Source organism: Notothenia coriiceps, unplaced genomic scaffold, assembly GCF_000735185.1.
Source record: "Notothenia coriiceps isolate Sejong01 unplaced genomic scaffold, NC01 NC01_scaffold00017409, whole genome shotgun sequence".
In the NCBI taxonomy this organism is placed as follows: domain Eukaryota; kingdom Metazoa; phylum Chordata; class Actinopteri; order Perciformes; family Nototheniidae; genus Notothenia; species Notothenia coriiceps.
In genome coordinates this window covers 155,373-173,513 of record NW_011350110.1, presented here as the reverse complement: position 1 = coordinate 173,513, position 18,141 = coordinate 155,373, and the positions used below count along the sequence as shown (strand labels likewise).

Here is an 18,141-nt window from a genome sequence, read left to right as displayed (position 1 = left end):
AAACTCTGTATTTTTGTAAGTAGCATAATTGCGGAGCATATTGGGGTTGTACGAGCAATATTTTGCATCTAGTTACTGTATTTTTTTTTTTTTTTTTTTTCTGTTGTCTGTGTGGTGCTTGTGTGTGTGTTCTTGTGTGTGTGTGTGTGTGTGTGTGTGGGTGTGTGTGTGTGTGGGTGTTTGTGTGTTGTGTGTTGTGTGCGTGTGTGTGGTGATTTAAGCTTATTTGTCTGCCACTTTCTTCATTAAACCAGGGAAAGTGACCAAATTACACCCTAAGCCAACTGTGATCCAACTACAGTCTGCGCTTCACAGCGATTGCTCCCAATCCACCCTATATTGTCTTTAATTGCCATCCATGCCTTAACAGAACCTATTTTCACACAAACTCCACCACGCCGCACGCACACGTGCTCACGCACACGTGCGCACGCACGCACGCCAACACACAACACACACACACACACACACCACACACACCACAACACACACACACACACACACACAACACACACACAATCCTCTTTTACCACAGTATGTGCGTACGCAAGTATGCGTTTGAATTGTTGCCTTTTCCATTGTTTCCTATCTGCATGGAAGAGTGTTGTGTGTGTGGTTGTGTGTGTGTGTGTGTGTTGTGGTGTGTGTGGTCTTTACATATCTTGTGCATTTGTTCTAATAATGACCTCAGACTCATCGGTTCAAATCTCTCACAAATGACGGCAGGGCTGTAGTGCACTCCTTCTGACAGCAGGAATTGGACCACTAGTGAGACAACCAGCTTGTGTTTAAGATTAAGACTTCCTTTACCCATGAGCGCACGCACGCACCACGTCACGCACGCACGCACCACAGGTTCTTTGATTTTTGGCACAAGCAAACGGCCCATCAAGTCTTGGTACCCTTTCATGCAGACAAAGAAACACAACTTCTGGCTCTCAATTGTCAGTGTGTCTCTGCCTTACTTCTCATTTTGCTACTTTCTTGAAATGCTGTCCTCTTATTAAGGACCACTTTTTAGCTGGAAGGCTGGGCTGACCATATTTAGTTGGATCTTTTATGTGAATTATACTCAAGAGTTTTTAGTTTTTTTTCTTCGGGGGGATACAATTACTTAAGTAAAATACCCCACTGGTGAAAAAGTATACATGTCTTAAAAGTATCATAATAAGACTACTAAGTATCATCCGCAAACATTTTCCACTGTTAGCTTCGGTGGTGTTGCCTTAAGTCCTTGCAGACTGTGTGTATTATGGTTATAACATATAGCCTTTTGCTTTTTGCGATTAGCGTTTTCGTTTTCACTTTAATAAAAAGTTCTGGCTTTATTATGGTGAATTCCACCTGCTGAACAAAACGTGTCATGGTATCATAAACGTTGTGGTTGCACTGATCTTTTGAAATATTCCCAAATCTGACTGTTTAATCTCTGGTTCGGTCTAGATCATTTCAGTGGTTCCAATCAGTTTAAAAAAGTGGCTTTAGGAAAGATCTCAAGAACCACCAGAATAAGCTATTTTTCTTTATAATTGGGACTATCATTGATGTATTTAACAATTAATATTATTGTTAGGGCCATACCTATATAAAACATGGTCCTGTTTTTTTTTCAATACCAAACAGATCCACCTGGTATAGCCATCCCTCATACTGTGAAACCCACTCTTTTGAAGCCCTGTTAGAGAAACTTGGACTTTAGCGTCCTTAGCTTGAAAAAATAATAAGAGGAAGGCGGAAGCTAATGACTGATAGGGAATTATCTACGGAGATAAACGTTAAATTCTGCTGCGATAAACCGCCATCCTGTTTAAACCACATCAACAGATTATTTCTGAACATTTAATGGAGCTCAAATTGCTTTTTCTCTTGGCGGTTTATCACAAGGTGAGTTCCTTTTTTATTTCCTGCTTTTTAAACACATGTGCTCTCCAGTACAGGTTAGCTCTGAGTGTTATCGAGGCTTGCTAATTTAAACAAAGACGTACAAAATACGTCAGGCATTGTTTTTGAGGGCAATTTTCTGTGGGACCGCCGCCGAATTGACGTCAGTTCGGATGGATCCGCTTGTTGTACACCCGTCTTTAAAAGATTTGGGTACGGAGGAAAAGAGAGAGGGTTTTATTTTCTGACGCTGCGTCTCGTTCCCTGACGCACCGGGGACACATATGTTTGCATGATAGGTCCCCTTTAAATCAAGTTGGGTATGGCTATGTCAAACTACACCTTACATTGTGTGAAACACTCTTACAGTTGTCACAATGAACTCCATTGGTACTGTTTCTACATGACTTTGCTTTTGGCTTCTATGTAGTGACACAAAATCAGCCCAATACAATGTGCAACCTCTCAAGTTTACAACATTAGACTATTGTCACTGCCATCTAATGTGTGTACAGGAGGTGACACTCCCAGAGAGTTTGAATCACTGACAAACACCAAAAAACAACAGCACTTGTGAGGAGATCTCCGGAGTCCAATGTGAGAGTACTTGTTAATTGGAAGCGATGGGTCTAATTGATGTGAGAATATACGGCATTTACCTCTCGTTTTTTCTCCCTCCCATCCACTAAATCTCTGTTTACGAAAAGCCCACTTCTCAAATTGTGAGAGGTGCTCGGCTGCGAGCTCTGCCATTTCCTCCTCGGGAATCCTCCACGCGCTCATGCAAGTCCTTGCACTCCTTTCAACACTTTCTCTCCTGCTTGTCAATCTCAACCTCCCGAAGTCCTGGTCCACTTTTTAATATATTAAATGAACAAGGGAGTGGGGGGTAATGTAAGTAATACGATGTGAGGAGCGATGTTCGCAAGCATTCACGGCATGTACAGCACTGTTTGAATAATGTAATACTTCAAGTTTGATAATGTATGGCTATAGATAGGTCTCCACTGCAGCCAAGTATTGATTGCGTTAAACACATCTACAGTACAGCAAATGGTGCGGGTTCATATCAATCTTTACACAACGTACTGTACCTCAGTAACCAGATACCTCGTCTGATTACAGAGACCTCAGGGCCGCTGCTGGTGTTAATGACATTTATTGATAAATCCAATTTCTGCGCCGATTTGGGGAGGTGCGGTTTAATACTACAGATATGTGAAGATGCGTGGATCCGTACATGTGTGTATCTGTTATGTGTCAGAGTGCAAGTACATTCATGTGTATTGCAACCCCTTTGGCCCCTCCTCTGGGTGTACTAATGAAGAGACGGCCACTCCAGACGTGTGGCGCGTGCCCTACAACAGCTCCCGCAGATTCAAGGGAGAATTTCGATATTAATGATTTATGTCCGTATTTGCATACAAACCTAATGCAAACCCACTCCAGATAATCACATTTTGCCAGGTCTGAATTGAGTTTTGCGGATGTCTTTGCCACCCCCCTCGCCTTCTCCTCCTACCCAATAACAGTGGAATGTGGGTGACCCCCAACACAAGGGGTTTACAAGTGGACACATAAAGAGGGGCTGTAATAGTGCGTTTTGCTATGAAACACAAGGGCCTATTTTCTCATCCGAGCTTTATCAAACAACTGTAGTATGTGTGGTAGAACTGGCAGCAGTCACAGTAGAAATTATAGTTGAAGGGAGGGTAGTATCAACAGGCGTGGGAGAAGTTAATTTACCCACGTACTGAACTGATATTCTACTCATTTTACACTGCTGTATACTTCTAGGTCACTTCATTCCTGCATTCAAGTATATCTTCTTTTTACAACTATACTTATCGGGATACAGATATCACTAATTTCAATATGATACAGTAAGTTGATATTTGATAATCAATTAAAATATCGGATACAGTACATAAATCTTACATTTTAGTGTATGACGGACTTGTTCAACATTGTGGTATTTAAGAGTACTATTCTGCTCATTTTCAGGTTCATATTAGTATTTAGTGTCTCTCCTGTGACATGTCTCCATGCTTTAATGCTCAAAAAGCTCTTTATTTTTCTCATACTGTGCTGCAGCACCTCTTTTCACCCTCTGTCTGAAACCAGAGCCCAGTCTGCTCTGATTGGTTAGCTGGAAAGCTCTATTGTGATTGCTCAGGTGCTCAGAAATCTCCCTTTCATTTAGACTATCATGTACAATGTGAGTGCTAGCCAATAGAAGTGTTACATAGTGGATAAATGTACCATTTTGCTCTTAAATAAAAGATCAGAAAATGTTGCTCTAGAAACAGTACTCGTAATAGCAGTACTAGTGGTAGTATTTGAAATCATAGTTATGATACTAACAGTACTGGTAGAGACTGTGATTGTCTTATCAACACAAAAAACACTTACTGGTGGTTTTACATTTGATTTACAGCATGCAGTCCATCACAGGGTTAACACTGACTCACGCTCAAACCTATAGGTAGATTATAATTACAGTCAGACTACGTTAAACTAACAACAAGTAAGTCCTTCTCTATAAAGGTCAAGCAGTCCTCGTTACAAAGGGAACTGCCCACATTAGCTTGTCTTCAAACACCTTCTGATTAAACACAAAGGCTCAATTAAACAAAACATATCCATATATTTATACACTAATCTAACAATCTAATCTAAAAATATTTCATCACGTTAAGCTATGCAAAGAGCCCTGCTCCATAACAATGCATTGCATTTTGCCAGATGGAAAGGTCAGGTAAACACATGTAGCTGCATTGCTTCAAGAGTATACTATTATTATAGAGTATTGTATATTATATCTACTGTTCATTTATGAATATAGACATGAGCTCTAAACATTTTTAGCCATTCTTTTATTATCCACATAAATAAAAGAAACATTTATGATTGTAGTTGATAAAACTGGAAAATAATAAAACGTCAAGTTAATAAATGATTAAAAATTGAATGTCTAGATTTATGATGATCATGAATAGGAGACAGCAGTTGAGTAAATACTATACATTAATTCAGTTGAATACAACCTTCTGCATCTCACCGTTAAAATAATTTTTATTTATTCAATGCTTTATTATTTTGCTTGCTTTTCAAATATGGGTAATTGCCTACTCTGTCTGAAAATCTCTACATTTCTAATGTGAATTTGTCACTGATACATCTCAGTTTACACTGTTATAACTAAGTAATGTTTCCCTGTCTGCATGTTCTATCTCTCTATACTGTATTTTAAAGCTTTACAGCCATTTTGGGTTTTTATTTCTTCCTATAAGGCCCTTTAGAAACCACCGCTAAACAGTGAAAGAGCATTGTAAAGAAAGAAAAAAGGAAAAGAGAAAAAGCATTTCCTTCTTGGGTCTCAAGGAGCGGCTGTAACCTTAGCAGAATCATGAAAGTTGACAGTTCATTTTTCACGGGGTCATAGATCGACGAGTCTTATAAAGTAATGGGCTTTTGGGAGCTGGCTTTATGAGAGCTAAGATAGTTATAAGACATGTGGAGGAGGTGGCACGGGGAGCTGAGGTCCTGCTCTTACTCATCCAGGGTTATTCCCTCCATGCTGTGGAGCGGGAGGGAGGCGCTGCACTTCCAGTAATATAAACGCGTAATAAAGATTAATCTGTTGCTGGTCGGCAGGCTGATAGCTTCTAAACTTGCTTGAAATAAGGCTGAAATCACTTCAGGGCCAATCTCAAGACCTTTAGTGAGTGTCTGAGAATCCTTTGTGGGTGTCAGGGAAAAACACGAATATGTGTTTGTCTGTGTGCAGAGCTGGGAAATTGAATTTGTGTACCAAAAACACATGTGTATTCATGACTTTGGTGAAGCTGTCTGTGGATATATGTGTATGTTCTTCTGTGTGTGCTTTTCAGTGCAAGAAGGTGTTAAACACACTCACCAGGTGCATCTGGCCTCTTCATGCCCCCTGCAGGTGCTTCAACTCCGAGGCCGTTGAATGCGGGAAGGTTGTCATTGCTGTAGGCTCTTAGTACAGACAGCATGTTCATCTGCTGCTCTAGGTGGCTCTGCTGCTCAGCCTTCAAGAGTCCTGGAGGCCCTCCGGGAGACAGGAGGGCCAGGCCTTGCTGCCATTGCTTCTCCAGTGGCAAAGCTTGGTTCTTGGATTGGGGAACCAGAGACAGTGGTGTCATGGTAGACGCTGCCAAACCACTCCTTAGGGGCAGGGAGGAGTTGTCTTGAAACATTTTGGAGTGGTTCTGGAGGTGGTCAGAACCTGGACTTTCTTGTTCCTCTCTCTCCATGTCCATTTGCCCATCCTCATCTCTTTCCTCCTCCTCTTCGGCCACTCCCCGCTCCTCTTCCTCTTCATCTGAGTGATTCTGTTGCAGCTGTCTTTTAGGGGTGGTTGAAGGAGTCTCACTAGCACTGCGTCGCCCAGCCTTTACCAACTCGTCATCTGATACAACCTGGTCGTCTTCGGTGTCCCCCCTCACCCTGATATGGTCATCTCCTGCTGAAGGTGCTCCTCCAAAGGCCAGGATAGGAAGGTCTAGACCCTGTTCTGCTGGGCCCAAATAAGCTTGAAGGCCCTGGTTGGCCCTCTGGGATCCATCATACATGCCACCAAACCTCCTGTAAAAGTCACTCTGGAAGGGGTTGTAGGGCTGGTCCATATGGTTGTTCCAGCCTCCCTGGTTTTTCTCTCCATTTCTTTCTTCATCTTTGTCCAGGGCACCACCAGCATTCTTGGCGTTGGTGGAGGTGTTGGGAGAAGTCTCTCCATGAAGCTCCTTGCTTGTCTCAGATCGCTGCTGTTGGGCCTTACCCATGTGGTTGGCCTGGAGGTGCAGAGCCATGAGCTCCAATGAGGAGGTGGAATAGGAACAGAAGAGGCAGCCATGCCATGCCACATTATCATGGATGGTGGTAGAAGAGCCGGGGATCGATCCAGATCCAGACTCAGGCCGGACCGACACAGACAAATCAAGCGGTTCATACTGCGACCCAGGTTTGCCAGGCGCTGGTTTCTGTTTGACCTCGACCTTATCATCCTGCTCAGCCGAGACGGCCCGCTTTGCTTTGGGTTCACCGTTGTCATGGTAGAGCTGGGCCTGGAGCTGGGCTTGACCCTGGTTGTCCTTCAAATCCTTTTTCATGGAGCTGAGGACAAAGCTGTCCATAAAGGCCTGGAGAGAACCTTGAAAGTGAACTCCGTTTCCCATCATGCTTTGGTAAGCCCTGCTAAGGTCGGAGAAGCCATCTGGCGCTGTTGAGACAAGGGCGGACTGGCCATCGGTCGTCTTCATGTTCTCAGCAGAGGAGTCAAAGCGGCGGTCTCCGCGCTCACGATCTCGGTCGTGCGGAGACATCATGCCAGCCGATGCCCACTGATGGGGCAGCAATGGACCAGACCTGAAGTCCAGGTTGGGTGGCATGCTCTTGAAGACATTACGGAGGACATCCGGTCGGGCAAAGATTCCGCCACCAGTCGCCTTCCCGTGATCCTCCTTGTGGTCAGAAGAAGCATTGTGGCAAGAGGATGGAGCCGAGGTGGTGGAGCCGTTCTGGCGCTCACGGTGGTGGCGCTCCAGGTGGTACTTCAGACTGGCAGACTGTGTGCCAGCATAGTCGCAATGAGGGCACCGGTAGGGTTTCTCTCCTGAGAGGCCAAGAAAGAGACAGAGAAACAGAAAGGGAAAGAGCGGGAAAACAGTGAATAATTAACCTGATTATTAGATTGACTGGATATCAAAATCTATTTATTGGAGTAGGGAATGTGGACCCTAGGGTCATGTAACCTCCCTGAACAAAGAAAATTAGGTCAAATGCGTAGAGCTAAAAAGAAAAGATATGCATTTCATTAACTTCTATAAAAAAGAGGGTTTATTGCAACGCCTTGGTTTTAGTTTGCATCCAAACACGTGCAGTTTCTAACTCTTAATAAAAGGTTAATGGAAAAAAAAACAATAAAGCACACATTTATAGAAACTACAAAACAACGGAAATGAACAGGATCTGGCACTGAATCAACAATCGCATGCTTTTCAACAGACATCAGCTGATTGAGCGTGTCATACTGCCAGTGTGTGTGTGTATGTGTTTGGACTGGGATAGGGTGCTGGAGTAGGCACCTGAATATGGGTCGATCCAGCCCGATCCAGCCCCGCCAACACCATAAAAAACATTTCACCATATGGTGCTTTCAGTCCACTACAAGAGATCATATTTTCAACTGACAACAAAACTGTCTCAATGTTGGGTGTGTGTGTGTGTGTGTGTGTGTGTGTGTGTGTGTGTGTGTGTGTGTGTGTGTGTGTGTGTGTGTGTGTGTGTGTGTGTGTGTGTGTGTGTGTGTGTGTATTGGTGTGCCTGCAGTGGGGTCATCCTGCCTCTGTTCTGGCCTTGTTCGCTGTCAGGCCTGAGAGTACAATTTCTGGGACATTCTCTCTTTGCAGTTTATCTTGAGAAGCATAAATCAGCCAAGGCATAACATTTCCCCAACCACTACCACACTGTTGAACACAATATGTATGATACACTATGTTGCACAAATAAGTCAATGAGTATTTAAAATACAAAAGGAAACATATGTGAACCACATGCTTGTTGCAGTGCAGCCCCATGATAGAGAACAATATGATTCAATACCGGATACACAGATCAAAGAGATTTACATTACGGTAAAAGAGGGGTGAATGCGTTTTACATATATTTATTTATGCCGCACATCCATATTAATGAATATTCTTGATTATGGTATAACACCGGCATTATTCTGCCAGAAGTGGATCTTCCATTGGAATGATACTTATGTTGAAATAGAACACATCCTGCTAGCAATTATAATAGGCTTGGAGTCTGAGCCAGATTTGGATTCATTAAACAATGAACAGAGAGTGGAAAAAATGCTAAGCTGGATTTTTCTTTTTAAATATATACATATACAAAGTTCCAAGAGTGGAATTTCTGTAAGAGGGATAACAGTGACTGTGTGAAAAGAGAGGGGGTTTGCTGGAAAAAAATAATAAAAGGATGAAGGTGGCGTTTTGTGTGTATGCACATTTCTATATATACAGTATAGGGCTGTAAACTGTTTAGATTATACACATGGAAACCATTTTATAAAAGGAAAAAAGGCATTGTTACGCAAGGCTGGTTTGAATGATTTAAGTCGGGCTGTGTAGTAAATCATGGATATAATTAGCAAATGGCATACTGCTCAAGTAATTTATCATTATTTAGAGGGCACCATTCCAGAAAAAGACTGCGATCTGCAGACCTACTGCAGAGTTCTCAAATAAAGGGCCACAAACACCAACTCAATACAATATTGATACAGCACTGAGAAGAATAGGAGGGTGTACAAAAGAAAATTGAAGGTGGAAAGGCTGAGGAGAGGAGACAAAAAAAGAGAAAGGGAGCGTGCAGAGTCAGATAGCCCTGATATCTTTTATCCTACGCTAGAGTGGCTATGAAGCATAGAGTATATTTAAAATAAACCGTACGAGATGAGCTTTTAACCCAATAAGTGCTTCTCCTGTGAGCTGCCGCACAGAGGCTCAGTGCTGATTCAATAAGGAAACGTCCCTGATGCAAATGATCATTCTCAATTCCTCTAACTGGACAAAATGATATTCTAGGAGCCAAATTAGACAGAAATTAGACTGATCTGATCTTTTTTTCCCCTCCTCTGTCTTTTCTTTCCTTATAAGAGGTTGTTAATGTTCATGGGGGGGAAATACAGATTAATGTGCCCTCTACATATCTAAAATGAGAATTAAAAGCACAGAATGGTATGTGTTTGACACTATGTTGACATTAACTGGGTATGGCAAACTGAAAATATAAATACAAACGCCCTGAGAGCTATCAGCTGATTCCAGTTTTTCATTCAAATCAAGCATTTAAATATATCTGGAGCGAGTGAGACAGACGCCAAGTACATTTTCTGCATCTACGTGTGTGTGAGCACCATTTGGAATGTGTGCGAACACATGTTTATGCATGCTTGTCGGCCTGAGCCTGTGTATGTGTATGTGTATGTGTGTGTGTGTGTGTGTGTGTGTGTGTGTGTGTGTGTGTGTGTGTGTGTGTGTGTGTGTGTGTGTGTGTGTGTTTGTGTCTTAGAGGGCCATTTGGACTGGCTAAGACATCTGCTCCATCATACGTCAGGGGCCTGGTGTGACATCTGGGGAATATACTGTATCCTGCCTTGCAACATTAAACACAATTTACTGCTAAAGGTCATTATGTACCCGTTAATCCACTTTTAATTGATATCAGCGCAAACAGCACAACCTCCCAGCCACATGACAGATCACTGCCGCCACAAAACCAGAAAATTGCTACCCGGGAGTTAAAAATAGAATGGTAAACTTTTCATTGTTGTCTGTCTTGGATTCTGTAAACTAATTTGGACATTTTGTTCCTGCCAAAGATATATAAAAATGCATCGATGCTTCTTTTTTTCTTACTTCACTTGAGTTCATAAACATCTAGGTGACACCTTGGTGGCTGTAAATCTTTCTACTGATGATTGCTGCACTGGGATCTGCCCTTGCATAGTGTGTTTACACGTCATGTGGCATGTACTGATTTCATCTGGCTTTGTGTGAATTGTGACAGCGCCATAGAAACAAGTAAAGATAAATACCCCAACCTGTACAGAGGGGCAATTAAAACGGCTTAATAGATATGACATATTGGAAGATGAATTTCCATTTGGCTGCAAGAGGGGAAAAAAACACCAATAGGATGTTTGAAAGACTGAATAATGGATAGAAGCTGTTTTACATCTGTTTCAAGTAGATCTGCTTTAGTTTGTGGTGAATTTTGAATGCTGTCAGGGTTAACCATAGATGGACAGCATATACAGTCAGTAACTTTGGATAAATATGTCCACAGAATGGCAAATACAGGAATTAATCATTTGTTTGATGGAGACTATTTTCACTGCGGATTAATACATGTCTATTGCTTGGCAAACGTTGATTAATTTCCCACCTAACTTTGCTACTTTTATAATTATTTTTAACCAAACTACAATATTTTCCTTAACTTAATCACGGAGTTGTGTTCCCTAATGTGTTTCCTGATAGAATAATGTTTAAAGGGGCCCTATTATGCTCATGTTGAAGTTCCATAGTAGGGAACACAGGTATGTAAGCCTTTGCTGAACATTCAAATGCACAAAAACCTACATAACGCACTTCAGGAAAGGGAAAACCCCAAAAAGCATAATAGGGCCCTTTAAAAAAAATGACAAGTGGTCATAAGATATTATGAAAAACCATACTAGGAACAGTGTTTCTCTATTTCTTGGATAACCATGGTGCTTTGGAGAGATGAGTAAAATAATCAGGTTTGACTAATTGGTATGAGGATAAATTAATTGTTGGTTTGGGTCTTTTCATGGGATTTGTTAGAATTAAATGTATAATGTTATATCATTAATGTAAGAAGTCAGGAGTCAATTGGTACATCTAATACCACCAGAACTTACAGTCCAATTGCTATCAAGGGGGGAATCACACCATACATACTGCACGTTGTATTGTGCATGCATACAGATGCATGCTCGGAGATGCGCACTGGATGTCAAATGTTATTTTAAATGTAGCTGTGTCATTGTATTCATTCAACTGTATGGTAGGTATACTGTAGGAAAAAAGACCACTTAGAAAAAAAGGCATTAGGAGGGAGCTACTTGAAGAAAAAGGATAAAAAGGGAGAAAGGGGTAAAGAGGAATGGGGAAGGAGATCACAGGTCCCTCTTGATTCATCCTGATTACAAGGTTAGGTTAAGGTTAAGTGACGTGGGCTAGTCTTGCCTCCCCTCTTTTCTTCCTCCACTCCTCTGTCTCCCCCTTCTTCTCATTTAAAGGTGAACAGGGACTCTTATTGGTTATGCGGCCCTGCCTGAAGTTATGTGTGGCTATTGTCAAGAGCGAGGACCTTTTTATTTTTTACACACAGCTGCTTACTGCTAAATAGTGCCTTGTCCAGAAGGGGACAATCTGGGCCTCTAATTGCTGTCACTGAAGCCTAGATTCATTATGTGACTTTCCCATTAAAATGTGAGCATTAATTTGTATAATGAAATATCACCCTCTGCAGTGTGTTCATTAGCTGTGGCCCCACACTGTAGCACCAAAGCCTGCACAATGTTAGCTACCTAGAAAACTGTGGTTCATTTTCCTAATGGATATTTTCCCACTCACTGTTCAAGAGGAAATTAATACTGTAACATTAGCTCTTTAACTTTTGGAGAAATTCAAATTCACTTCATTCCTTTCAAGCCGGCGTTAGCCACTCATTAATCTCTGCGTCGCATTGCACAATGCGGACTCCACCGGCTCGGTAAGCAACTCCATTGTGTCACTCACGTTGCATTAGGATGAAGGGGGCGCTCCGCTGTCATTTGTGGATTTCTCCGCGTTGTCACCGGAGCACAGAGAGGATCTTTAACCGCTGCTAAAGGCATGTTGTGGATGTAATCAGGATGTCACAGTGGAGCTGGTATGATTAGGTTAAAGTAATTATTTAAAGGCCACATGTTGTGGACGCATCAAGCTGTTTTTCTCAAGACTATGCTAAAGCTGTGCTTAGATAGGCCCACGGCCAGAATCATTCCATTCAACAAGAAAACATCCTTACTTACTATCCTTACTTTTGTATCTCCACAAAATGCCTTTTATTCTATTGAATTCCCAAAATATGAATGGATAAAATATACTTTGTGGATGGAATAAGATGGACGTACTTCTCTGTGTGTTTTGCAGAACGAGTTAGCTAGGCCTATAGGTCTCCGCTTCCTCCATGAAAATATATGGCCCTCATGGGTGTCCTTACTATACTACTCAAAGCAGACATAACTCAGCTCTCTCACCACGAGATAACAGACGCCCCGGGAAACCACCACTATCCCCGGCTGCTCTGCAGTAGCCCGGGATGGCTCTGACCTGGACATGCTATTTAACACAGGGATCCCAATAATGTGAGTTTACACCAGACGTGTTAGCGTGCTTAAAGCTTTTCCTCTTAATTCCTCTTTAGATCTGAGGTACAGTCCGCACCATTTCTAAGTAAAAGCAAAAAGGGGGGGTTAAGGTATGGGTGGTCTTTGGTTCTGCCTCTTAAGTGCATGGAGGAGGGAGAAAAAAAGAGAGACATACAGAGAAAGAGAAGAAAAGTAAGCATTGATTTTGCGTTTTAGCCTCTGCTTCTCTATTGGCACTCAAGGATTACTTCGTTCTGAAGTGTAAAACTAGAAAACAGGTCAAAACAGTTGGACTAAGCTATTTGAGAACATTTCAGAACTTTAGGGGTACTAATCATTGACTTAGAGACGGAGAGAAAAGTGATTGAATATTTAAATGTTGTCTTTGTGTTAACGTTTTTTTTAGAAAATCACTGTGCTTATTGTCTTCACAGATATATACCATAATGCAATGGATGATCTGGGAAAAACCACAGACTGTGTATAAAAAGTAGACGTAACCATTGGTTTGTGCTCTACAGTTTTCCTTTTTGTTGCAATTTTGCCTTTTGCACCCAGAAGTGATGCGAGATGTGGAACTAAGTACAACTAAATGTTGAATATTAATTTTTGGGGGACTAAGGTTTTTCTAACTTTTATGAACTGAAAAAATCTAATTTCAATATGGGATAACACTCCAACCTGAAAACAGCGTGGTAGCTGCCTGTCAATCAAAAGTTAGCATCGCCATAAAGCTAACCCTGCTTTATCGTCTTTTTTAAAATCTAAATCAGACCATCATTTTGAATAGCTATTGAGACCATAAACACATTAGGAACATGTTTACTGAGGTAATTCATCGAGTAAGAAGTAGTGGCATTTTCTCATTGACTTCGTTTACTGCAACAAGTGTGGTCACCTCCTGCTGGCCATTAAAATAATGCAGGTTTCAGGTACTTACATCTTGGCCTCACTTTTAAGGGGGTTAGCACACCTCAACCATATGTATTTTCCATAACCAAGATCACGTTTTCTCATAGACTTCTATACAATCAATATGTTTGTAACGAGTGGCGTTGCCTTGTGTTGGTCAATAAATGATGTTGTACCTCAAACATCTTTTTTTCCAATAGCCAAAATTCCATTGTCTTTAAGCAAAAATATTTAGCATTGAAAATAATTCATTATTCAATGTTGATATCATTGTCTAGTAATACCTTATTCAATAACCAAACATTTTTCAATTAATAATCAAAATCCCAGGTTAAAGATAATACATAATGAAATTATAACATTTTTTTTAGCAGATGCTAAGATACCCTAACTCCCTCTGAATCACCTTACAAAATTAAACTTCAAACACTAGGCCCACCGGCCAGAATCAGGCGTCCTTGCTTTAAGGTGACCTGTGCATGGTCTATTTGTGACTTTACCCTGGATAGTCAGTGGGGCGTTCGTACCTTGCAGAACCCTGGCTGCTGTCCACAGTCCACATCATTACTCTGACTTCAGCCTTAACCTCGAAGCAACAACCGACGGACAGGTTATCACAGAAGTGGCTGAGCCGTGGCTGGTGATATGTAAGGCAGGAAGTACACAGCTCAGAGGGTTAGGCCGCTTGGCTGCAAAATAAAGCTTAATCTATTAGGCACATCATCTCACGCATATGCCTAACTGTGGACAGGCCGGCTTTGTTTTGGCTCGAAAGTTATTGAGAGTTAGCGAGTGTGAAATTGCCCTCCGAGTGATGTCATTGGAGGACACTGAACCCTTGTTGTGTTAATTAGAGCTCAATGAAATGAGCAAGAAAAAACGGAATAAAAACGGAATAATGACGGCCTTAAGCCTCAATGAGGGATACTGTTAGGAAAGACTTATTCCCCCTCGTGAACAGTTTTGTTTATTTGTCTTTATGTCATTGTGAATAAATGCATTGCAATCAAAGATCTGATAAGACCGCACGGAATAATATCTCTAGGATTACATCTAAACAGGATTAGGATTTAGGTGAGAATCACAGTAACTGATGAACTGGGATCACTGGGTTTTTCACGGTTCTGCTTATTCTCAGAGCACTGTAGGGTTTGGAAAGTGTGACCATCTATACACTTAATTTCACTGGAGGTAGTTTCTAATGGCAAGTCTAGAAATCTTAATGTGTGTCTGGCATTAGACAAAAAATAACATTAAGGGCAACTAATGCAGTATCAATTAGAAAACCAATACCCAATAATTTCATCTGCATCATATCAATCATATGAGAGGCAGATTGACTCCAATATTTTATTAGGCCAATACTCATAAACCAATATGTCAGTCTAACCCCAGAAGGATTGTCAGTACATCTAGTAGAGTACATTTTGCATGAGGTACAATACATGTTTAATTGATCGAGAAATGCACTCTGTAGCAGCGGTTGGCTAGGGTTAGGGTTAGTGGAAGTACTGACCTGTGTGTATCCGCAGATGGACCTTGAGGTGGTGGGAGGTGCGGAAGGACTTTCCGCAGTAGGCGCAATCCTTGGAGGACGAGGCCACGCTTCGCTCGCGATGCTGGGACAGAGCCGGCTGAACGATCCCCGCCGTCTTCCCCAAGTCATCCCCAACATCTGGAGCACACGCAGGGACAAGACAAGGGGGGAGAGACACATAGAATGTGTGTTGAGTGCTAGTTCAAACCAGCCCACCACACATCATAACACAACACGTTTTTTTTTTCATTCTTCCTCCTATGTCAGTCATTGTCCCTACATTTTTCAAATGTGCGAACGCCACACAAAGTCATCCAACAGGCCGTGCTATTTTCCTCCCTGACAGAACGCTGACGATTCATAAGCTTTTCTTTAGAAAGTCCTGAGATACACCCCCCCAGAACACACACCCTCAACACCAGTGCCTTTCCCTTTCTCCTCCTGTTTCCCTTTCTTTCTTTTTTTATCCTTGCTATCATCATCATTCCTATTAAGCATATGCTGGATGGCAGTGAAAATGAACAATGCAAAATAAGACAGAAAGAAAAAAAAAAGAGGGATAGATTTGGCTATGTCAGCATTGCAGGATCTCCTCGCATCTCTTCCCCGCGACCTGATTTTGACAGGTAGCTGTCAGAGATATGATAGGGTGATAACGGCTCTGACCCCGCCCTCCACCACTTCCTTCGCGCGCGCCAAAAAACGATGATGCACAGTTTAGTGCAACAGCAGTCTGTTATCAACACAATCACCTTCCCGAATATGAATCTAAAGATGAGTGACGACAACCTGGGAATGTGTTGACAGTAGCACAAACCGAGGTGAGGGTGTCACCGGCGGATTGTACACACTAGCCCTGTTGTACGGATGGTTAAGAGCTTGTGATGTGCTGACAGTCATGGAATTTAAAGGTCTAAGCAACACAATTAAGTCAAACAAACATGAAACTTGAAAGAAACAAAAGAGAACACACAACAGATGCTTGATATGTCTTGAAGCTGTTGAATTAAAAATATCTGTACTAGTTCCGATAGCATTTGATGGGCGTCACTGTGCGGCGGGTTCAACGGCGTGCAACTGTCACCACAGATTTCATAGCAAATTCATATGAAAATATGTTCTTTTTTCGTGCAACATCTGTATCATCATTTATTTATCTCAAATGTGTACTGCTAGGAGATTCGTAAACGTTGCGGTTATAAGAAAGTTTGCTTTGTTGAGGTTAAAGAAAAGAAAGACTTTCCGAATATGTTGCCTAAAAAAAAATCTAGCGGGACCCAAAGAGGCACAAATACAGTTAAAATGTTATTTATTTTTTAATCTGGCACATGATTTGGTATGTGCGGAGGGGAGGGAGCCAGAAAAATAATCTAAAATCGTGTAACCCACTTAGGCGACCACGGCGCACAATAAGGAGCATTTTTTGACATTAGCCTAATCTTTTCTTTTTCTGGCGCTTCCCACCCCATTCGAACCCCTCCTCTATCGGGGAGTCAAATAAGGTTTACAGAATGGAAAGACCCAAGTCAGCATGTCCTTGTCCACGCTGACACTAAACACACAACTCCATTCAGCCACGCTGCTATCAGGCTGAGGGCTATTTATCACAAGTGAAACTGAAAGGCAACCGTAATGTAAGTCTGTGACAATACGCAGATACTGAATACCAGCTGCTTCTACTTGGGCTTGGCTACAGTGCCGTTTTTATTTTTATGTACTAGCGAGGAGAAAGAGGCCGAGAGACAGTTAGGTTGGGGAAGCAGATGTTAAACTGTGGATTGCGTTTTTATATTAACTTGCTTTTTAAACAATATGTGACATTACACAAGCAGAGAGGAAACACTGGAGTGGAAACAGAAAGTTCTTTACAGATTCAACAATATTTTATGTCTACTTGTGTCTGGATAGGGACTGAAGGCAACAAAAAAGTAAATAAAATGAAATTTGAAAAAATTGTTGGGTTGTTAAAATGTAAGATTGGCAATTTCAAAAAAGTCAATATTTCCAAAATTATATTCTAACCTTTGTTACATTGCTTAAGACACATTTTGTGTATAATATCATGTGAAACTATATTATGATCTAAAATATATATGTGTATATACATGCCTGTAAAGCCCAACTACTTTAACACTTTGACGTTGACACACTATTATGTCATTAGGAACATTTTACATCCTGACTCTTTGAATGCCTCAACCTAAAGACTTTTTTAATGAAAACATATTAAAATGTAAATAAAAGCATAGTACAACTACACTTAAAAAACAAAAGAACACTAATCTTACATAAGTCCCTGATTATCGCGGTACTGTGCGAACACATTAACTGCGTTTCCCCTTTTTTCTTTTGCATTTTAATTTGACCGGATTTGAAAAAATTGCCCGTTGACAGAAAATAAATAAATAAAAGCCACTACAATTCCCAGAGTGCTTGGCCCAGGACGTCACCATACTGTAGCCATAGTTGCCTCCTCATAAACATATTTTGAGCGGTCTACTGTACAGATCCCCTTTTGGCAAAGACTCCCCAGATCGTGTAACAGACAGAAGCCCACCTGCCCACCCCAGATGGGGCTAAAATTAAAAAATCCAATATCCAATATATACCCAATTAGTATATTTTAGAATGTCAGGGTAACCACATCTAGCCACACTCGCAAATTCAACCGCACCTCACAGTCCACCCCATCCTCCACTCACACATCTTCAACCTCCTACACTATATCGACTCACACACCCACGCACACACACTCACCCAACACTACACCCACCACAACACACACCACCAACACCATCATACACAACACTACACACAACCACATCACACA

General features: G+C 41.5%; 1 protein-coding gene across 3 annotated transcripts in view; it reads right to left on the bottom strand.

Moving 5' to 3' along the window:
• znf536 (zinc finger protein 536) overlaps positions 1-18,141 on the bottom strand; it is a 207,258-nt gene that overhangs the window by 44,381 nt on the left and 144,736 nt on the right. For all 3 annotated transcript variants that reach the window (XM_010776893.1, XM_010776894.1, XM_010776895.1), the window contains 2 exons: positions 15,291-15,449; positions 5,801-7,522 (listed from right to left, as the gene is read on the bottom strand). In XM_010776893.1, the coding sequence (XP_010775195.1) occupies positions 5,801-7,522; positions 15,291-15,449 (1,881 nt within the window). The remainder of the gene's footprint in view (positions 1-5,800; positions 7,523-15,290; positions 15,450-18,141) is intronic.